General features: G+C 35.7%; 1 protein-coding gene across 12 annotated transcripts in view; it reads right to left on the bottom strand.

The window, feature by feature from the left end:
- LOC108702272 (titin) overlaps positions 1-18,358 on the bottom strand; it is a 197,731-nt gene extending 179,373 nt beyond the window's left edge. For all 12 annotated transcript variants that reach the window (XM_041578271.1, XM_041578274.1, XM_041578272.1 and 9 more), the window contains exons 1-14: positions 18,131-18,358; positions 15,680-15,783; positions 9,128-9,331; positions 8,663-8,950; positions 7,595-7,680; positions 7,016-7,239; positions 4,820-5,033; positions 3,628-3,693; positions 2,941-3,199; positions 2,313-2,370; positions 1,855-2,061; positions 1,492-1,634; positions 1,202-1,383; positions 579-809 (exon numbers count right to left, since the gene is read on the bottom strand). In XM_041578271.1, coding sequence (XP_041434205.1) covers positions 579-809; positions 1,202-1,383; positions 1,492-1,634; positions 1,855-2,061; positions 2,313-2,370; positions 2,941-3,199; positions 3,628-3,693; positions 4,820-5,033; positions 7,016-7,239; positions 7,595-7,680; positions 8,663-8,950; positions 9,128-9,331; positions 15,680-15,770 — 2,253 coding nt within the window. In that variant the 5' untranslated portion in view covers positions 15,771-15,783; positions 18,131-18,358. The remainder of the gene's footprint in view (positions 1-578; positions 810-1,201; positions 1,384-1,491; positions 1,635-1,854; positions 2,062-2,312; positions 2,371-2,940; positions 3,200-3,627; positions 3,694-4,819; positions 5,034-7,015; positions 7,240-7,594; positions 7,681-8,662; positions 8,951-9,127; positions 9,332-15,679; positions 15,784-18,130) is intronic.
- Positions 18,359-24,158: the final 5,800 nt, after the last annotated feature.

The following is a 24,158-nucleotide window of genomic DNA, read 5'->3' on the forward strand; positions in this document are numbered from 1 at the left end:
TTTTACTTTGAATCGTTCGAATCATTCAATTCGATCGAATTCAATCGAATTTGACCCATTCGATGGTCGAAGTACACAAAAAAATACTTTGAAATTCGAATTTTTTTCATTCAAATTCTTCACTGGAGCTTAGTAAATCTGCCCCTAGTTGTCGTTTTATCAAAAATTGTAATCAAACATGTCCATGATTTCGCAGCAACTGGATTACGGCTGCAACTTCATGAAAAATCATCACACACCGACAATTTACCAAATATCTTTTGCTAAAATTAAAAATGTAAGACCGTAAAATTACACCACATAAAACCGGTTGAGATACCATAGAAGTCAATGGACTTCAAGTAATGGCATTCGAGCAAACTGAAAAATTATATTTGTGTTGATTTCTCAACTTGCCTGAAAATACAAATATGATTCCCAATGTTTCCATTGATTATTCTATGACTTTATGGAGCTGTGATTTACCCATTTGTGAATTTAAATGTGCAAAATCATGACCCCCCCCCAAATCACAACATTTTACTATTTTTCACTTTTTTTTATTTTTCATTTATTTTTCTGATGATTTTAATAAATACCTTTGGTAATGGGTAACCAGACATTTTGCAATGGAAGGTAACACCCATTCCTTCAAGGATCTGGTAACTCTTCAGTCGTATATCAAATCCTGACACAATTGTCTCAGATTCTGTCACATCAACAATCATTTCTTCTCCATCTTCTTCAAGAAGTTCTTCTAAGCTTGTTTTAATTATTCTGTATTCAATCTCCTTGATGAGTTTCTCCTCAAATGAAGTAAGCTGATATTCCTAAAAACCACGAAAGGAGTTATAAAGTGATAAATAATAGGAAGGTAAACTCAGGTCACACATAACACAGAATGTAACGTATATATATTCTCAAAAAATGCTAAAGTATACAGAGATAGATTTGTCTGTTGTTCCTCGCCGTTTTAGTGTGAAAAATCTACCTCAAATTGAATCATAAAAAAACTTTTGAGACAATACATACATACAAATATATTGTGATGTTCAAACAATATGCATATTTCATTTTGCAATTGGCTGCAATTATTATGCAGTAAATCACACCTAACAACAAATGTAATGATGCTTCCTTGAAGAACACAAATGAGGTTTTATGGAAATGTGCACTTTAGCAATAGCAATGGCATCTAAATAAGTAATCGCAGCTTATTTACCTCAGCATGAATAGTTGTTTGAACAAAAGAGGCATCTTTGGCCATTTTCTTCCTTATAAATGCTTGTTCTCTTTCATACTCCTTATCATATTCAGAGACAGCTGGTGCAACTTCAGCAACACTAGGCTCTGGCACAAATGCAGTTGGTTCTTCATGCATCTTCATACGTGAATCATATTCATCTGTTGCAAATGAAAACAAAATCACATGTAAGATTTTCCCCCCATACGTCTCTCACATTTTGCAATTATCTTTGATTATATTTCAGAAGGAATTATGTATTGTTTTACCTTCTTCCAAGAGACTAACTGTTTCAGAAGTCTCTCCATATTTATTACGAATGATTATAGTGTATTCTCCAGCATCATCGGCAAAAGTCATAGAAATCTCAAGCTTGCAATCTCCAGATTCCTTGTTATATGCTACTTTGTATCTGAAATAAAATGGAAATCCATTACATGTTACAAATTATTACTGAACTGTCTAGAAACGTGTGTTTCTATAGTTAGACAACGAACATACTACATTGCAGAATTTTAAAATAACAAATATATTTTACTTAAGGTACTGTAAAATGTGAATCCCTAATGTTAACATGAACTAATTAAGGAATGAAGCAAGGAGAGATAAAGTAACCCAGTGTTGATACATACCTGTATCCAGTATTTAGGGAAACACTAGCCTTTTTCCAGTAAATATGTGGTTTTGGGTTTCCTCCAATTTGACAGTCAAAAACAACTTTTCCTCCCTCAACCAACTTCTGCATTGTTGGTTTTCTGATAAAGAAAGGAGCAATCCCTTCACCAGTCTCAGCGGGAGCAGGTGTCTCAACTTCCATTTTCTGGGTTTCTTGAATGTTTCTAAAAAAGACAAAGATATAGGAAAAAGCCGTCTGAGCTAAGTATAAGTGATGAGATTTAACTTCAGCTAAAGTTATTTTGTTGAAAGGCAGTTTTAATCCCATAATATTGTTTTAGAAGAATAATATAATATTCATTTATAATATGTATATCATATATATAAATATCCATACATACGTTTTAATGTTCAGTAATTTAACCCAATATATCAAAAGCGAAACACACAGAAAAAAGAATTGAAAATAAATTACGTTTTATCTTCTGTAATTTTCTCAGAAGCTATTTCTTTGGCTTCATACTCTTCTGAAACTGTAAAAAAATAGGATTGGGAAAATAAAAATACAGTTATTTGTTAATTACATTTCACAGGAGGGTTTGTAGTTTGCTTGCTGTACAATGTAAATTCTATGGCATGTTCCTTTTATTTGTTATAGAGATATGGCATCTGTTACCCAGAATAATTGGGATACATGCCTTAACACTACCAAAAATCTTTAAAAAAAAGTTGAATGGGCTTATTTTACTTTTGGACTCAAGTTTCTTCATTCATTTTATGTACAAGGTACTGTCTTATTATCACAAAGAAAAAGCTAATTGTTCACATTATTATTAAAAACTGCTTGTTTAAATAAGTCACTGTGGGAAATGGCAATGGTGTGCTTTGGAGTCTGGATAATATTGCAAGATTATTATATTATCCAAAGTTATAATCGCAAATAACATTTTAAAAATGATTTAAAATTTATTTAAAATTTAATAAATAACCATGCAGAATTGTTTACGTAGGCAACCAAATACAATTGGAAGGTGTTGGCAAAGTACTGTAAAAGTATTCTAATTCTTGAGTTCTTGAGTTTGAAACAAACTCTGCTGGCTTACCTTGTACAACCAGGTAGCAAGATGTACTGACTGTTCCAGCTTCATTGGAAGCAGTACAAGTAAATCGCCCACTGTCTTCTGCAAAGGCTTCACGAATTACAAGACGGACGACCTCTTGTTCAACAATAATTTGGAAATCAACCGAATTTTCGATGCGGTAATCTTCTCGATACCACACCACAGTTGGGGATGGATATCCATCAATAGTACACTCCAAAGTTACAGACTCTCCTTCAAATACAGTAATGTTTTTCAAGCCCTGTGCAGATTGGGGATACAAATATTTGTGATTTAGAAAAGTGCTTTAAAATAATGTGTTTTTATGCTGATATTTAATTCAACCTTATTACACCACAAATTAGTGATTTTTTTACTGTGTTACTGCCAAATTACATGTCATCGAAATTAATATACTGCATTACATTTAAGATAAAAAACAAACTGAGAAACCATGAGAAACCCTCTTTTTAATTGGGGCCTAATTCAGTTGAAACATGTGGGTCCCCCTGTGGGTCAATACAAGATATTGTACGGTAGATGTTTGTAGGGACCCGGTTATCACAGCTTGCACTACCTGTACCCCTTTATGGCTGTCCTGATAACAAATTCTGGATATTTTATGTAGTGTAAGTCTTTTGTAAAGCAACTTTATATGGTCAATGAAAAGGCAGTAATGTTGTTACTTACTGAAACTAAGGTTGGGGGAGAAACAGGAACCTCTTCTGGCTCTGGAACACTGGCTGCTTCTTCAGCCTAAAACAAACAACTCAATATTAGATACTATTAAGTAAAAATATTTGTTAATCAACTTCATGCGGATAAAGAAGATTGCCTCTGATTTTGATGCTGTTAGAAGCATAAGAAGCATAAGAGAAGAAACAAGTATTAATGCATGTGAACTCATGGTAAGGAGCAAGGTCAGTAAGGAAAAGGGTTTGGTGCATACGAAGAGGTCTATTAGTCACTGTATTTATTCTTGATTCTTTGGTACAAGATCTTCTTTATAAACATCAGTTTTATGAGCTTCTTTCCTTATCTGATGTTTACAGAAAAGTATGTTTATCGGTATGTTTAAAGGACACATAATAAAAATAAAACAAAAATTTAAGTGCATTATAACTTTTTTTAAGTTCTGTTTTTCAGAGGAAACTTTGCATTAAAGGAACAGTTCAGTGTGAAAATAAAAACTGGGTAAATAGATAGGCTGTGCAAATTAATAAATGTTTCTTCTGCCCCTAAAGAATCATGTTTCAGGGCACTGCTCCATTGGGAACAATTTCACACTGAATTTGCTGACCAGATCATGTTTGAACTGAATCGTTCATCATTTTCAAGCCTCTGGCTGGATTTTTTTGCAGGGAGAAGAAAATATTGATTTCTCCAAGTACAATAGAAAGGTAAATACAGTGTCTGCCATCAGAGCAAAATGTAACTTTCCCTTTTCCACAGTGCAATATCTACCAGCCTGCCCCTGCTATTTTTGTATGAGACTATGAATGAAATTGGAGCTCTGCTTTGATTTCTACCTGCTCAGGTACAGGCTGTATTTGTATGGCAGCCATTTCCGTTCTTTTAGCAGTCAGCTCCTTGGCACTTGGCACAGGTTCTCTAACTCTGGCCAGGTCAACAGCAGCAACTACAGTAGAAACAGCTGCTGTTTTCCCTGTGTCTTGGACCTAGATGTGTCATATTAAAATATGTTTCATGTGTAAAAACAAACATGGACACTGCAAATAAGGTACATGGAAAATAAAGAACATTTCTCTGCACATAGACATAACATTTCCATGTTAGAAATTTCACACATGCTGTTTTACATTGCAACATCTTTGGGAGACTTCTTGTGTGGGACATGACTTTAAACAAAAGGCTCTTTTACCTCTGGTCCAATAACGCCAGTCACATCAACCTGCTCCCTTGCTTCAAATCTCTCTTCTGTCTTGATATATGTGTCAGTTCTGGATATAAAGACCTCTTGTTTCCATGGTGGAAGAACATCTTGACCTACAGCTGTTGGTGTAGACCTTGCAAGGTGAGAAGATCTCACCGATCTTATGGGAGATGTGGATGGTCTTCCAGCCGGAGACACTGACCTAATAATCATGTTTTTAAAAAGAAATATCACTTGTTTGGAAAGACAGATGCCAAACCTGTACTACATTTATGTAGAAAAGCATGCAAACAGTACAATATATGGGGAAGTTCTGCCGCTATCATCATGTCCTGCAAGCAATATATAAAGCTGTTTCCCTTTTTTACATTGTTTTTATACCTTAAAGGTAGATATATCATGAGTCTAAACTTTATTTTTACTAATATATATATATATATATATATTTTTACTGCAAGGTTAGATGGCACACTAAAAAAACAGATAAAAGTTTAAATTCCATACTGAACAGCAGCAGAATATGAAATATGAAGGTAAATAAATCCAAATAGAATAAAAAAGGAGACCAAGTTATGCATCATGATATGTAACTTTGAGAGCCTATACAATGGAATATTGAAATGTGTAATCTTGGCTATGACCAGAAGGTGGTGGTGGTGTTCTACATTTAATTTAACACACATAGACAATGATCATGAATGAAAGCAAAGAAATTACCCAGATAAATCAAATAATACCTAAAGGTTATGGGGCAAATTTACATAAGGGCCAGTTGCCGTCGCTAGCAAAAATTCTCAAAAAATCCAATTGGCAGGGACATCACCAATTTACTAACAGGCTTAGAGGACAATTCGCTAGCGAAAGAGTACATCGCTAGCAACGTTTTGCACCCTTTCAACAGGCAAATTTTCTCTCAGGCAAATAATTGTTACTCCACAAATTCACTAAAGTGTGAATTTTCCATTACGTTACCCCTTCCAACAGAGTTTCCTTCGCCAGGTTATACCTGGCGAACTGATAAGATGAAGCTACATCCTCCTCAATCTTATGTCAGTGACATCATATACTGTATGCCGAAAAGTTATAAAAATGGCGTTAAAGTGGGATTGAGTTTAAAAGTTGTAACTGTTAAATATTTTTTTTTATATTTTTTTATTAACCATTTCACAGGCATGTCACATTTGTTTTAGGATGGGCTCATGTCTAGGACATTAGAGGATCTATTTTGTCTTTATTTTGCTTCCTTGGACATTTTTAATAAGTGGCCACTTTAAGCATATGCACCAACATCTCTAATAAAGATGTCTATACGACTTATATGTACCCTCCCTGTTCAAATTGACCTAAGCATAAGAGTACTGATAAAGTTTTGCTAGGCAGAAATGAACATTAGCGAAAGTTCACTATGAAATGCTCGCACTGACGAATTTACACTAGTGAAACATCAACAGTTTACAGCTGCAGAGATGCGACTTCGCATTTCAGTGAATGAGCGTGGTGGTAGTGAATAACGTCTGACAAAGTGGCATGAAGTGTGGCAAAGCCTTTGCAGGCAAAATTTACCCTTTAGTGAATTTCCCCCTATGTGTTCAACCATATCATGGGAGAAAATTTTATAATTACTCCCATGTTCTTGTATTTTCACACTCTATATAGAAGGAGTTAGCTAGAATTTCTCTTCTGTCTTTTTTTTTTTAGATAGTATCAGGACAAAAGGGTGAGCAGAGTTTATTATTCAGAGTTTGGTTTATACGGCAACTCACAAACTTTAATTTAATACATATGATTTATAAATTTCTTCTTATAGTTTTAAAGATAAAAATGACTCATAAGCATGCTATCTTCAACTAGTTGTTTTTTTTTGGTTCTGCAAACAACAAATGTTGCTGTTAGGTACAGTAGGTGAACACTCTTTTTAAACTCTTGCTGGAATCATATGGTTAGTTGGGGTAAACCAGTCTGCCACAGGAGTCATTTGTTTGCACAAATAATCATTTAATTGCTCATGAATGCTTTGTAGTGCAAAGGAGCTGCTATAGGAATTACAGATGCTATTCCATTGGCTAAATTACAATAGTGTATGGATCACTAACATAAAGGTCATTTACCCTGTGCTCCCAGAATAACAGGGATAGATTATTGTCATTGTAGCAAAACAATATAAAACAATTGTAAAAGTGTTACCTGACAGGTGAAGGTACGGGGGCTTTAAGTGGTCTGACGGGAGAGGGAGACTGCTGTCTCACCATCTGAACCTTGGAAGAGATCGCTGGTGGTGTAGGAGACTTGGATGTGGACTTTGGAGGAATTCTGGGAGGAGCTTTATGAGGCAGCTGCACGCCTATAGTGCTGTCAATAACCATCTCAACTGTGGTGCTAGATTTGGCTTCATAATGGGCCTCTACACTCTGTAATAAGAAATAAATGGATATATTGTAGGGAACAGAATTAGAAAATAGCAGTTGAAATGTTCACATACACACATGCACACCTTCTACAGATATATATAGTTAAGCTTCCCTATCCAAGTTGAAACATTGTCCATAACTATTTTATAAATAAAGATGTGTCTGAAAAATGTCATGATTTACAATGCTGCCCCAATTCCCGGTAGTATTTGGACACAAACGTTTAAGAATAATGTCCCACAAAGATGTTTTTATTATATTCAGGAAAATAAAGTATAAGAGCCATAACAGAAAACAATTACTAATGCATATGAAGTTTAAAAGAATAGCGATATTAAAACAAACAAAAAAATACCTTTTCGAAACGTGCTTGTCTTGTTTGGGAAATCTGAGCAGTCGAAACGATGGTCTTAGTCTTTGTAGTAGGTATTTCTTCTTCAGCTAATTCACAGCAAGAAACATACAAGAAACCAATGAATTACTGTATATTCAGACAGTGAGATTCCAAAAACAGGAAAATGTTTTTTTAAGGTTTTACGACCTTAGATCAATGGCATTCTGGGTTCTGGGTATTTAGTCCCCTGAGCATTTATAGCTGCACCGGCAGATGACAAAACACCCAGAATCCCATAAAGAGACCTGCTGAAATTCAGAGAAGGGCAGGACAGGGTGCTTTTTTGCACGGATGATGCTTATAGCAAAAGAAAAATCAAACTGTCCTTAAAGTTTATAAACTAGTACCTTGTCCTCTCTCTGTTATGGCTGGCATACAGATTCAGTTTTGTAGCTTGTATGAAATGCTTAGATTTTCAGTTGAGAATCATCTTGAGGTGCACAGGCTGGACTGCTTTGGTATATACATCTACTGACCATTAACATTAGCTAACATGGTACTTTGTAGTGTTATTGTATTAAAACTCACAATGTAAACTAGGCACTATAAATATCCATTAATAGAGGAATCATGGGGTAAGTTAGAATCTCTTTATTATTTGTTTACTTACAGACTATGGAGACTTTAAACAATAAACGTAGTCTGCATATTAATGCCTGCTGCCATATTTCGCACCTGCCTTACACAGCAAATTGAATGCCCTTGCGGCACTGGTTTCAGACAACAAAACAAATCTCTGGGAAAGAGCCTATTCCTTATTTTATAAACTTGAGAATTTTCCTTTTTTTCCTTAACAAAAAAGCCCACAATATGCAGCTTTGAAATCAAATCAATATCTTTTCAGTTAAAAGACTTATTTTCTATTGCAAGGGTCATTGGTTCACTGAGTGGGACAATAGAAATGTGGCCAAGGTGTTTATGGCCCCTCATATTATCAAATACAAAAAAGGGTCAGCCTGTGTTATGGCTGCTGTAAATCTTGTGGAAGTTTGATGCAAAATGGTATAGAGCTTTACATGAAATACATACCTTGAACTGTAAGTTCAGCTGTAGAAGTAGCACGTCCAACATTATTAGTTGCATTTACTGAATACGTTCCAGAATCTTCAGGGTAAGCTTCTGCAATAATCAAACTGCAGAGGTCTCCATCTTGGATGATCTGAAAATCTTGGGAGCTATGAATTTCAGCTCCCTCCCTGTAGAACTTCACTACAGGTGTAGGGATTCCACTCACTTGGACGTCAAGTCGAACTTGACTGCCTTGTTTTACTGTCGTCGATTGTAGTCTTTGTGTAAAATTTGGGGGTGCTGTTTCAGCTACAAAATATAAAAATAAAGGGGCATCAATCAAAGACTGAAAAATGGTTTTGCGTTCAAAGTATCAAAGGATTCTTTTCTTTCTAGCAGCTGCCTACATTGCAACTAGATTTAAAATACTGTATACTTCTGATGTTTGACATGCTGGCATTATACCCATTTTCTCTGCAGTTATACCTGTTATGAGTAATTCAGCTGTACTTGTTGCTTGTCCTTCTCCATTGGCGGCTCTTAAGGAGTATTCCCCACTGTGTGCTGCTGTTGCGGTTGGGATCTCAAGTTTAGCGCGGCCATCGCTAAACGAGATCTGAACACCGGGCAGTGTTGCAGGGGAAATAACCTGGCCATCTCTGAACCAGCTCACCTTAGGAACTGGAAATCCTGAAACAAAAATAAATAAATAAAATACAGACTAGCTGTCCATGTGTAACTTTACCCATCTTTAAATGAAGAGTAACATCTAAAAATGTAATTGTTTTAATTATCTGATGCACAGTTGCCTTGCACTGGTAAAACTGGTGTGCTTGCTTCAGAAACCCAACTATAGTTTATATCAACAAGCTGCTGTGTAGCCATGGGACAGCCATTCAAGCACAGGATACACAGTAGATAACAGATAAGCTCTGCAGAATCCCATTGTATACTATAGAGCTTATCAGTTATCTGCTGTGTATCCTGTGCCTTTTCTCCTTTTACAGCTTTGAATGGCTGCCCGCATGGCTACACAACAGCTTGTTTATATAAACTATAGAAGAGTTTCTGAAGCAAACACCCCTTTTGTACAAGGGTAGTGCAACAGTACATTATATTGCTATTCCTATAAAGCACTTTAATTTTTTGGTGTTACTTTTAAGTTGGCTCCATGCACAGTAACAGCGTATATGGTAACCTCCTATTCATCTTATAGTCTGACATTCATTGCACTGCCTGGTTACTAGTGTACATGGAGTTCAAGTAACCAGATAACAGTTTTACTGGAGATTTGTAGAACAAAACATTAAACAATTCAAAGTCAACAGCAAAGTCTTATAATATCACAGCATTCTAAACATTCACAGTGAAACTGGCCTATAAGATGCTTTTACAGGCCTTAACTTCATTAAGAGGGTATATAGCAAAGGGTGATCACCTATAGCAACTTTATCTCATTTTTTAAAACTGAACAATTTGACTATAGTAAATGGGACATATATCAAATGAACTCGTCAAAAATAACCAACATGGCATTAGAATAAACTCAAATTTGTCTCCATATTTCAAAAAACTTATGCCAACACATCTTACTGAATTTACTTGTAAATACAACACATTTTCTTCTGCAAACCAATATAAACAACATTTTTTTAATATTTCCAGTAAGATTTGCTTTTCAAGCATGCATACAAAGCTATGGGATCGAATATATGGAAGGCTTGGGACCTGGGGTTTTCAGGATAAGGGAACTTTCCTTAATGTGATCGACCATGCCTTAAATGGAAACTATAGCAAAAAATTAAGTTTAATATAAACGTCACCCCATAGAAAAGTGTAACCTTCTTAAAAGAATCAGTTAAAACTTCAGTAACTTTTCTGAAATAACCAAGATAGCCTTCTGTATACCATTCTCAGCAATTTGTCTCTCTACATGCAGGAGTTAGATTGTGATTGACAGTTAGGTCAGATATACTGGTGTAAGCTCCATTTGTATTAGAGCTAACTGTCAAACATGTCAAACAAATTGTTGAGAGGGAGATAGTGAAGAATAACTTCATAATTTTAGAAATTGCACCGAATTTTCAATTTGTTATAATTAGAAATGTTCTTATTTACATGAGATAAACATATTCATTCTTTAATATATATACAGTATATATATATATATATATATATATATATATATATATATATATATATATATATATATTACACAAAAGCCATGAAAATCTTGTAAATTATATCCTTATAAACAGTGAGTTCTGATGTCATCAGTTATAAACGGTGAGTTCTGATGTCATTTCTGTCACATGACTCACAGAAATTTGTGTATTATAATAAATAAAGTACCCCCAGTTGTAAAATATAAGGATATTAGAAGTTACCTCAGAGTTCCATGACCTGTATAAAAACACTCGGCCTTCGGCCTCGTGTTTTTATATGGTCATGCAACTCCTCTGTATTTTACAAGAAGGGGTACTTTATTCACTATATAATGTACCATTAGACAGATGAGTATCACATGGAATCTAACTGCTAATGATATTTATCATGGGGCACACTTTTCTATATACAATATTATAAACATAAGTATTTATGTAGAGATTATAACAACAAATACAAATTAGAACTGATAACTAGTGATGGGCGAATTTGCGGCGTTTCGCCGGAAAATTTGCGAATTTCACGCGAAATTCGCGAAATGGCGAAAAATTTGCGAAACGGCGCCGGCGTCTCGTTTTTGACGCCGGCGCCCGTTTTTGACGCCGGCGCCCGTTTTTTCGACGCCGGCGTCCGTTTTTCGGAAAAACATTTTTTTGACGCTGGCGAATTTTTACCGCGAATTTTCGCGGGCGTTTCGCGAATTTATTCGCTGGGCGCGAATCGCACAAATTCGCCGCGAATTCGCGCCTGGCGAATAAATTCGCCCATCACTACTGATAACATCACTAAGCACAGTTTATAAGGATGTAAAGGAATTATTTGACAGATCATCCATGTCTCTTGTGTTTTAGGAAAATGGCACCTGGTGCTGCTTGTCCACTTTAAGCACCACATTTTTTAGTAGGCCTAAAACTTGGAACCCCCAATACATATAATTGCAAAATGCCTGGTAAGCTCTAATGCCTACCCAACATACAATCTGCGGCTCAGTAGGTTTATATTTAATGGGGAACTATCACGAAAATGAAAATTTAATATAAGCTTCAGCATTCTGAAATAAGAAGTTTTCTAAATATAATCAATTAAAAATTTTGTGCCGTTTCTTTAAATAATCAAGTTTATCTCCACTATCCCTCTCTCAGCATATGTTTCTCTTTATTCTCTCTTCATGCAGGAGTTGAGTGTCAGATAGTCATTGACAGTTAGAAACAATATATCTTATAGGGGGCTCCTTTTGCCTAGAAGATGGATTAGAGCTCACTCTATTAAAATCACCAGAAATCCAGTCTCTATACACACAGGATTTGTGGAAAAGGCAGTTATTTTGTTAGATTGTATTTGTACTGGATCAGTTATTTAAATGAGCTCTAATTGATCTGCTAGGAAAGGAAGCCCGCTGGAGCGTGAACTATATCCTACATAGTATAAAAAGTGTTACGGGTAACATCTCCTTTATAAACAGCTCAAATCTTATATATGATGCCTAACATTCCTTTATATATGTTAACCCTTTCTAATCAAAGAACAATGATTAATTAACCATATGCCAGCTAACCACATATAATCAATATAAATAGCTGATATCATGTCTCAAATTTAGTCCCTTGGGTGCCCTACCCTCCAGTTTTAAGATCCAAAATGCCTCTCTAAGGTTTAAGGAACGGACCAATTCCCTTCCTCTAATGGGGACCTTAACCTATTCAAAAACCTTCACAGTAAGGTCTTTCCTACCAGGGACAGGTAGCAGTCCTGTGTCTTTGGATGTGATAACCCCTTTTGAGAGCACATTATATGTACAATCACTACATTGACGGCCTTTTATTTATATGGGGTGGCATGTCAAAATCAATGAGGGGCCGATTCACTGACTTCGAGTGAAGGATTCGAAGTAAAAAAACTTCGAATTTCGAAGTGTTTTTTGGGCTACTTCAACCATCGAATGGGCTACTTCGACCTTCGACTATGACTTCAAATCGAAGGATTCAAACTAAAAATAGTTCGACTATTCGACCATTCGATAATCGAAGTACTGTCTCTTTAAAAAAAACTTCGACCCCCTAGTTCGCCATCTAAAACCTACCGAACTCAATGTTAGCCTATGGGGAAGGTCCCCATAGGCTTTCCTAAATTTTTTTGATCGAAGGATATTCCTTCGATCGGTAGATTAAAATCCTTCGAATCGAACGATCCGAATCGAATAATCCTTCGATAGTACTATCTGCGCTAAATCCTTTGACTTCGATATTCGAAGTCGAAGGATTTTAATTCCCAGTCGAATATCGAGGGTTAATTAACCCTCGATATTCGACCCTTGGTGAATCGGCCCCTAAGTGTTTGATAATCTTTATAATCTAGGGCACCCAAGGGACTACATTTGAGACATGATATCAACTATTTATATTGATTATATATAGTTAGTTGGGCAGTAGGATTCATTAATCATTGTTCTCTGATTAGAAAGGGTTTAATTTTTAATGTGTTTTTCATGAAGAACCCAGTAGGGGCCGCTGTAACACGGTCTTATATAAGACCAATGTACTGTATTTACTGTAAGCCTATGATTAAGGGAGCCACCCCTGAAATGTGTTTCCTATCCACAGTCTGCTTCAATAAATCTGCTTTATTTGGATGCTGAGAACTGAGCACCTGGCTTTGGGAGTTGCTTTCCACTAAAGGGGAGCAAGCACTAATCCTTTGCCAGTCATACTGCTTACATTCCTGAGCAGCCAAGTCTGTAGCTACAATATGCAAGACTTATCTTCTGTACATCATTTGCTGCCCACAACAGTAATCTTGATAGCAAGTAAGCTAAACAACAGACATCAAGTTACACCACACAACAGGACTCATCTCTCTTATGCAATAAGGTTATCATATATGAAGCATTTTGACCCCTGCATAAAGCACATGTGGTGGTAAAAGTGGAACATCAATATTTTTACAAGTGGAGATCCATATGTCACCATTGCATTTGTTTTAGGTAGCTATACATCTCAATGGGACATGTCAGTTTCTTGAACTATAGTTCTGGAGTTTTCAACATACAGCTGGATCTGAACCTCTATATGTGTATGGACTGATGGTTAGAAAAGACAGATAAAATAGCAAAACAGCAACAGTCCATCACATATGGGGGCTGATTTATGAATTTTTAAGATTGCATTTTACCTTAATTGAATAGTAATTGAATGCAATCCCAAAAATTCAGTCTCTTAACGCACTTATTGTGCATAGCGGAAAGATATATTTTTCATAGTTTTTTTTTTTTGGATCAATTAAATCAAGCTTGATATATCTAAAAGAGGTAACCTTTAAAAACATGTTTGGTGCACTCCAGTAAAAACTCCAGTAAAAAATTCAGCTCATGCCTAGGTGCTATTATTGTCATATTGTAGTCAAAGAAAGGAAAAAATGTGTTGTCAACGTTTCAGTCCTGTCTGGGACCTTTCTCAATATGCAAACAAGAATAGTCAGCACAACCTTGTTAAATCTTCTTACTTTTCTTTAGATGGGTGCAGGTTCTCCAGTGGCCACTCTCCACCAGCAAATGCAGTCAAAGTATGATATGAACAGCACCACAAATTGTATTTGAAGTTTAAAATGCCTTTATTGCTCAAGTGACGGGCATTACCGCAACGTTTCAGGCCTCATTTGGCCCTTTTTCAAGCTGACATTACAGAAAAAACAATACCCCCCCCCTACATTTTTTGGATTTAAATGTAGGGGGGGTATTGTTTTTTCTGTAATGTCTTGAGAAAGGTCCCAGACAGGACTGAAACGTTGACATTAAATTATTTCCTTTCTTTGGCTACAATATGAAGTCCTGGAGTGCGTCAATTATGGAGAACAACTATATATGTATATATATGTGTGTATATATATATATATATATATATATATATATATATATATATAAATCAGCATAAGCAGCCACTCTCTCTCTCTCTCTCTCTCTCTCTCTCTCTCTCTCTCTCTCTCTCTCTCTCTCTCTCTCTCTCTCTCTCTCTCTCTCTCTCTCTCTCTCTCTCTCTCTCTCTCTCTCTCTCTCTCTCTCTCTCTCTCTCTCTATATATCTCAAAAAAGGTCTTGATAAAGGTCTTAGATGGAGACCGAAACGTTGGCCTGTTTTTAAATGGATTAATACAATTTATATTTTTTAACCTTTTCAAATCACCACTGTGCTTCTACTTGATATATACAAATGAGCACATTGAGGAGGCACCCGTTTCTTTAAATCTGTGAACGGAGTGTGGGAGGCTTTTAAACGAGAGGCAGAACATAGCACAAAACAGCTGTGTTGAACTATATGCAATTAGTCCCATATTTTCTACATAGGGGCCATGCCTATGGCTAGTGCACAGGGTGACAGCTTTGGGGGGGTAGCTTTGGGCATTACTGCTCTTTGATTTGATTGGCACATGTCAGATTGTTATGTATTTTGCCATTTAGCTAGGATATGGGTAGATCTGCCTATGACAGTGCCATCTATAAATTGCTGTCTGCAGTCTTACTGTACAGACTATAACAGCAGAACATGTTCATTTTCCCTTTGACAATATTGCATTAACCAACATCATCTTTTATTTATATACAGTAGTGCCAGTACGTTAGCAGCACTTATTCAAAAAGCACTCTGGGAATCTATGAATTCACAGAACCCTGCAACATGCATATATTGAATTGTACAGGCTAGGATCAGAGTGATATCATGACACTGAACTGTTGAACTACAATGAACTATTGTAACTACAATGAACTATTGTTACTGGATTGTCATAGCCATAACCCTAATGTATCTTCTTTACCATTTGCCAGAAGTAGCATGGACTACAACTACAATAGAAGCAATAAAAATAAATGCCATGATCTTACCGCTGATCTGAGCCTCAAAGGTTGCGGTACTACCCTCCAGTACCACAACACTTTGTATTGGCTGTATAAACGTCGGTGCTTGTTCAGCCATCTTTATAGGCACTCTAGAAGAAAAGAAAAAATAGAACTGTGAGATACAATAACTTTAATGCTCTGCAATATTTATTTTAATTGGTCCTGAGATTTTCTATTGAGTTGGGTGGGAAACTTTTTTTTTTTTACCATTTTGCCACTAAGATGTATATGGCACTATTTCCTGGACATAGTTCACAGGGAGTGACCAACCTATTGTCATGTTTCCAGCATAAATTCATTAAACATTTTTAATAGGTTTCAAGTTATTTGTAGTTGTAATTATTATTGAAACAGTGTTGCAGTGTCAGATGATTGTCTGTTAAAGGAACATTTTAGTGTATAAATAAAATCTGGTTAAATAGATAGGCTGTGCGAAATTAAAAATGTTTCTAATATAGTTAGTTAGCCAAAAATGTAATGTATAAAGGCTGGAGTGACTGGATGTCTAACAGAACAAAACACTACTTCCTGCTTTTCAGCTCTCTAACTCTGAGTTAGTCAGTGACTTGAAGGAGGGCCACATGGGATATAACTGTTCAGTGGGTTTGCAATTGATCCATAAATGCAGCTCAGATTCAAAAGCAACAGTTATGACCCATGTCCCCCCCCTCAAGTCACTGATTCGTTACTGCCTGGTAACCAATCAGTGGAAACCTAGAGAGCCGCAAAGTAGGAAGTAGGATTCTGCCTATTATGTTACACACCCAGTCTCCCCAGCCTTTATACGTTACATGTTTGGTTAACTATATTAGAAACATTTTTTTATTTTGCACAGCCTATCCTATATACCCAGTTTTTTTCTTTAAACTGATCAATTCCTTTAAAGTTATTTGACAATAGACCCAAAGCCTATGGAAAATCAAGACAAGAGCAACCCAACTGCAATCATTGAGTGACAGGTCATATGGAGAGGACAGGTGGGGACTTCAGTGCAATTAGAGACCATTTGTTCAGCACATTAGCACAGTGTTAATTCAATTGCTGGGTAATGTTAATTTAACAACAAGTGTATAAGCCTTGTGTTATGTATTTGAATCAATTAGATACTCTTACACTTCATTCATATGTTAATTTGCCCCTTATTGACTTTACAGGCCCAGTAAGGCTGAAAGATACATTGTCTAAACCAGTAAAAATGATAAACAACTTTCCTAAATCTGTTGGATGGAATTGTATCACACTGAAATGTTCTAAAGGTTTAAACTGGACAAGTCAATGCAAATATAAACAAAACACAAAAATAAATGCTAAAACATATTATTTTACATTGCTTTCAAGATAATTATACATTCTATGAAAAATAATATCTATTACATTACTTTTGTACACTTTAATTAAAAAAAAACAAAATTAAATGATTTGGTGCTTTTAAATGTTGCTTTGTGGGAATTAGCTGAAAATCGCAAAACAGCATGTTCTATTATCAGCAGGGAGGGCTACGATTGACAGAGACATGTGCTCCCTGCTGGGGTGATATTGATACAGGGGTAAACGATTCCCTTAAAAAGACATCACTGGCCAGCTGATAGCACATGCATGCTACCAGACTTATTCTTGGCACTCTCCTGCCTCTGAGTAATAAGAGACCAGGGGATAAAGTTATATCCAAGAAAAAAAAAAAACTTTTTCATGAATGTAACCTTCCACAAACTATTACATAACTATATCCCCAATACCAAATTTGTACTTTTGCTTTTCTTTACTTTCTCTATGTACTATATTATGTATAAATATATTTTTTCTTTCTTGTATATATATATTATATATAAATATAATAATAATAATATAATAATAATAATATAATAATACTGTAGAATACCAATTGTCATACAAAATACATATGTATGTGTGTATATATATATATATATATATATATATATACATATATATATATATATATATATATATATATATATATATATATATATTATATATATAAATTGAATAAAAGCTGTTGCACAACAGGGTCTTGCAAATAAAGTAATTATTTATTGTTTAACAAATCGATGTTTCGACCTTCACTTTGTCTTGACAAAGGCCCCAGTGAGGGTCGAAACGTCGATTTGTTAAACAATAAATAATAACTTTTTTTGTGCAACAGCTTTTATTCAATTTTTATACATACTGTTAGCACCAGGGCAATAACCCAGATAAGTGAGTGCACAAGGCATCTTACGATTTTGTATGTATATGTGTATATATATATATATATATATATATATATATATATATATATATATATATATATATATATATTTTGTATGAGTGACAATAGGTATACTACAATATTATTTTTGGGTTTCTAACTTCTTAGAATTAAACCTATATTAATAAGATACTGACAAGTAAAAATAAAAATAACATAGATCTACTGACCTGATTTCTTCAGAGTGCCTAAAAAGGTTGGGGCTGAGCCCAAAGTTTTGAAAATGACGTCCTTATCCCAAAGACTGATATTAGACAATTCCAGTGTGTAAACGGTCAAGCCTCTTGCTTAGTAAAACAAAACTACACAGAGGCTGGCTGTGTGTAGTTTTGTTTTTCTATGCAATCCCTACACCTGAGGCAAGGCTGGGGATTCACAAACTGCTCAGAAGTGCAACTTTGGTGGTTTTACCTTATATACCCCAGATCTGCTGACAGCCCTCCACCATCATTTGATCATGCAGCCCTATTGGCTGTCCCACAGTGAGGGACTGGAAGAGGGTGGTGTACTTTATGTAATGTAATGTTACAGCTGTCATGATGACCAGGAGGTGCTAATTTTGGCATACTTAAATTTGGTTTCTCTCTGGAAACCCAGCAAATGCAGCAGTGGGGGGTATGTGACAGGCCAAATACAAAGGTTGTCCATGCTGCTTCCTTTTTTCAGTGGATGGTAATATGATAAAAACAGGGGAAAGTAAAATGTGCTAAAAAACCTTAGAAATTAGCATTAATATCATTACTGTCTAACACACTGACTTGTAAATCAGTTGTTACTATTATATTGTTAAAAAATATCTCATGTAGAGATATTTTATTATACACATTTAATACAAGTATAGGATCATCCAAAATGCTTGGGATGTGGAGTTTTTAGGATACGGGACATTTCTGTAATGTGGATCATAGGGGCAGATTTATTAAGCTCGAGTGATGGTTCTAAGTAAATTTTTGGGTTCGACCATTGAATAGGCTATATTCGACCATTCGACTAAGATTGGAACGATTCAAAGTAAAAATCGTTCGACTATTCGACCATTCGATAATCGAAGTACTGTCTCTTTAAAAAAAACTTCGACTTCATACTTTGCAAATTAAAGCTACCAAAGTGCAATGTTAGCCTATGGCGACCTTCTACAGCACTTTTCTAAGTTTTTTTTGATCGAATAAAACTCCTTCGATCGATCGCTAAAAATTATTCGACCAAACGATTTCCATTTGATCGTTTGATCGATCGAATACGGTAAAAATCCCTCGACTTCAATGTTCGAAGTCGAGGGATTTAAATTCGATGGTCGAATTTCGAAGTTTTTTTAACGTAGAAATTCGACCCTTAGTAAATCTGCCCCAAAGTTTACTAAAAATTATTTAAACATTATATAATGCCAATATGATGATTGTCACCAGTGTGGAAATATGCAGCTTAGTTACCATCAAGTTCAAGGTACTGTTTTACTATTATAGAGGAACAAAAAGACATAATTTTCAAAAATTAGAATTATTTGCACAAAGTGAACTCTATGGGAGAGGGCCTTACCACAATTCTTAGCTTTCCAGATAAGGGATCCCCTTCATTTACATGGTTTATTGTTTACTTAAAAGTACATGTTACTAAGGGGGTTATTTAATCTGAAAAGTTCTCACTATTTAAAATTAATCCGACCAAATCCGCACGGACTTCCCCCTTTTTATCAATAAATTTTTCAGAAAATTTCTTGTGCGGAAAAAAAATCCATAAAATTGTGAAAAAAATCTGTGTCGTACGATTTTTTGGATATGTCGCTGAAAACTGCAACTGATTTGAAGCCCCGAAAACCACAAAATCTTCGGATTATTGAACGAAACACAACACAGATCAGAATAATAACGAGACATCTGCTATTGACTTTTACATGAAGTAGGCAGGGCTGAGTTGGAGTACTTTTTTATTCGAAACTTTTTCGAAACACGATCTGGGTTTAATAAATCATGAAAAAATTGTTTTTTTCTATGAAAAATTGTGTTTTTCCCCTTTAGAAGTCTGACTTGAAAAAAATCTGACTTTAATAAATAACCCCCTTAAGGTACATATTAACTACTTTAGCTAATGAAAAAATAATCATATTGAAACTTACATTTTTGCAAACGCAGGTAAGTGATTTGTACAAATGTGTGTGACTGTCAGCTGTAAAGTTAGATTCCCGTTTAATTCCTATAACAAATTCCTCATACATTCCAATAATCAATCAAAAATAATCTTTTTCCTGCTACTTTTTGTAGGAATCAGATACAGTTTTGAAAGCATATTGTTAGAAGATCCTATATTTGCATGGATGAAACAATGTTTTTTTGTCCAAATGGATTAAAGTCAATGGGCGTAAATTGATTTTGATGCGCAACAATCTTTACAAATGCAATTTTTTTCGGGTAAATCCAATTGTCTGGCCAAATCTGGATCCATGAATTTATGTGACTGTGTGACAAGAACAAGTTAACTATGCACTTTTTCACCCATGGTTCTTTTTAACCCTTCTTTGCCCTAATTTGCTTATGCAAATGGTTGGTTTGAGATTTTGCCGAATCCTTCATGAAAGATTTGGAATTCAGTTAAATAGTGGATTTTATGCATCCCTAATCAAAAGATACGATTTTGCCTGGAAAATTATTATTTTCATCATCTGTTGCATTTGACTTCCAGTGACAAAAGCTCTACACTATTTTACAGCTTTGTTTAATTCTTCTAGGTTTTAATTTAGTATCATGCATCATTGTATTTATCCGACATACTTTCAGCTAATTTTTCTGTTTTAACCAATAATATATTAAATGATTGGTTTAAGGTAAGTTCTTTGAGAGCATATGGACAAGGCCCTGTACAAAGGAAATATTTTATCATTAGATGTTTTCTGTATATGCTTCACACATGTGCAACCTGCTGACCTCCAGGTCTGCCAACCTTTACTCATACATTACTTAGGGGGAACAATGGAAGGATTTTAGAGAAGGTTTTAATTTACATGACATGAAGTGGAGTATGCAACATTTATTTGCTATGTTCCATATTTTACATCCAGGCCCAGATTTGGGGCAAGTAAACAAAGGCCCAGGCCTAGGCAAGGCAAGTTTTAGGGTCAGCATGCTGTCTACTTGTCGCATTGATAGAAAGCCTTACCAGGCGAATGTGACTGTTTCAAATTATCTGCCCCCCTAATGTGTCTGTTTTCAAAGTATCTGTCCCAGTATGGTGATGTGCGTCTTTAGGGTAGGAGGGAGTGGACAAGTTAGTTCTTGCATACGTGCACATACTGTATACAATGTATTTCCCTTGTGATTAAAGCTCACTTGTTAGTTAATCTGCCGATTGCACACTTTTTGTTATAAAAGTGTTTAAATAGTGCTGTAAATTGCAGTAAAGAAGAATGGTTATCATCAGAAGTCTGTGCACTCCTTGTTGAATGTTCCACAGAATATAGGGAATCTGCCCCTTCCCCCTGTAATTGAGAGGGGTGTAAAATATGGCTAAATCATCTACTGTACCCTTATTTTACATTTCAGGTTAATAGGAAACCTTGCTGGGTTTTCATTTGGAGGGGTTGAACTTGATGGACTTTGACTTTTTTTTTTCAACCCGATTTAACTGTGTAACTATGTAGTGCTAGTAGATTAGAAATAATATACAGCCACTGTATGTTCTTTTTAAAACATCAAATTTCACCTTGATCGGGGTATATTTATAAAGCAGAATAATAGCGAATTCACTGGCAGGTGTCAATATGTACCCACCAGCAAATGCAATCACTGATTAGAGAATAAATTTGGCAGGTACCGAATTTCCACGTTTCATCGCAGCGTTGAAAAAATTTGGGTGCACACCAGAATAGTCACAAACATTGTCGCACTTTAAAATTATTCTGACGCCCATTGACTTTAATGCATTTGGCCAAAATAGGCACGTATATAAAAATATGTGAGGGCATCAAAATTGACACGTATCAAAATAATTTTTACACCCATTGAATTTTGTGAAAAAATCGCAAATTTTTCAGTGAAGCGGATCGTTACAAATTCGCCCATCACTATCACTGATCTCTTCTCCAGGCTGGTGCTTCTCTTCAGAGTGCTGCACCACAATTTTACTAATATTTCTCAGGTACCCGTAGTGCAGACTGATATGCGTGTATATGCAATAGAGTAAAATGAGAACATTTTGCTCTACTACTGCTATGCAAGGCCGAGTCAAGAATACTGACAATACTATGTGAATACTAAAAGATACAGAGAAAGATACAGAGAAATACCAATACTATGAATGAAATGACTTGATATAAGAAGCATAAAGTACTTGGAGGTGTGATGCACATAACAGCTGCTCGCTCCACTTTCAACCACTCAGGGAGGGGCTGTTAAATGTCAGTGTGGGTGGTGGTGTGGGGGCTGAAAGACTCAGTGACAGCAACATTTGCATTACCCCATAGTCTGCCATTTACTTTGCCTAGTTACTGGTAACTAACTTCCAGAGACTTTTGAGATAATGACCTACAGTGTATATGTTGGAAAATTAAACCAACTGGAGGATGAATTTTTCGATCACATTGGGTTGCTATCAATATGTAGATACCCAGTGAATCAGCCTAAATATAAGACTTTAATAAACAAAAAAATTATATACAGTATATGTATATAAAAGACTGAACAAAATTATCCTTTAATCTTTTATTATGTGTATAAGTTACTGTCCAATCCACCATTTTCATTGTACAAAAACTCCACTTTAGTGGTGAAAAACTCATTTCTAACTTATTATAAGAGGTAGTATGAACTACATATTTAAAGGAAACATTAACTCTCTCTTAAGCTCCAAAGTTCATTGTTATGGCCCTGCTTTGGTACCTATACATTCATATGAGGGAGTGTGATTTTATTACAGAGCGTCGAGTCAGGGGGACAGCATGTAAAACCCTATTTTAGAAGCAGCTAGTATTGAAAGGGGAACTCCACAAAAACATTACTTAAGATTTTTGAAATGTAAACATAATTTCAAGCAACTTTGCAATATACATCAATTAAAAAATATGCAGCCTTTTCAGATTTTTAATGGTTTCTAACAGTCCACTAAGCCTAGCCCCCTGCTCTATTGCTGATCTCTCTGACTACTTTGCTGAGCTGGCTGACTACTGTTACTTTGTATCAGCAGCCAGCTGTCCTTAGCCTGCATCCTCCAAACAGTTTTTGACGCCGGCGCCCGTTTTTGACGCCGGCGCCCGTTTTTCGGAAAATGTTTTTTTGACGCCGGCGAATTTTTACCGCGAATTTTCGCGGGCGTTTCGCGAATTTATTCGCTCGGCGCGAATCTCGCAAATTCGCCGCGAATTTGCGCCTGGTGAATAAATTCGCCCATCACTAAACAGAACATCATAGTGCAATGCATTGTTGGTTATGTAGTTCCTGCATGCTGTCTGTAAGCTGTGGAGAAGTTGTTACAATTTGTAACATCAGTGTTTTAGTCCCTCCTTCCCTGCAAGGATTTCAAATGATGCAGAAAGAGAAGAACTGATAAACAACTGGATTTCAACATAGAAATGGCATTTATTCATATTTTTTTGAAGAAACAGATAACTTTGATGGATATATTAGGGGTTTCTGTGTTATGCTGGCCTCTTTATCAAATTTTGGTTTGGAAGTCGGAGTTCCCCTTTAAGGATTTTATTTTGTGTATTTAAATATCAGAATAAGTTTTTTAAGATAAACTATTGTGGTTTCTGCCTCCATGAAAAGTTGCCAAGATCCCACTAACTTGAGTTTTTGAACAAGAACCTTTTGAAAATGGAGGAGAGAATTGTAGAAAAAGGATATGATAAAGACACATTTATACAGGTAAGAATTTAAATACAACCTCAAAGTAAGTTTATCCCCAGTACAATTGTGCCTATAGGTGCAGCCTTATGCCTTTCCAAAATGGAAACTTTCTACTTTTAATGTAGCAGCAGAATTGCCTACTAGGGCTGCATATCATATGGGTTCTAAGTGGGGTTGCCAGTGAGCATCCATGGCATGCCCCTACCAGGTCCGGACTGAGAATTAAAATAGGCCCGGGCATTTCAGGTACATAGAGGCCCAACCAGCCCACATAGAGGCACAAACAGCCTCCACCAGCCCACTAAATATTGACTTTCTATGGGACCTTATAGCAGCCCCTCTGGCATTTGCCAGAACCCACAGA

This window comes from Xenopus laevis, chromosome 9_10S, assembly GCF_017654675.1.
Source record: "Xenopus laevis strain J_2021 chromosome 9_10S, Xenopus_laevis_v10.1, whole genome shotgun sequence".
Classification (NCBI taxonomy): Eukaryota; Metazoa; Chordata; class Amphibia; order Anura; family Pipidae; genus Xenopus; species Xenopus laevis.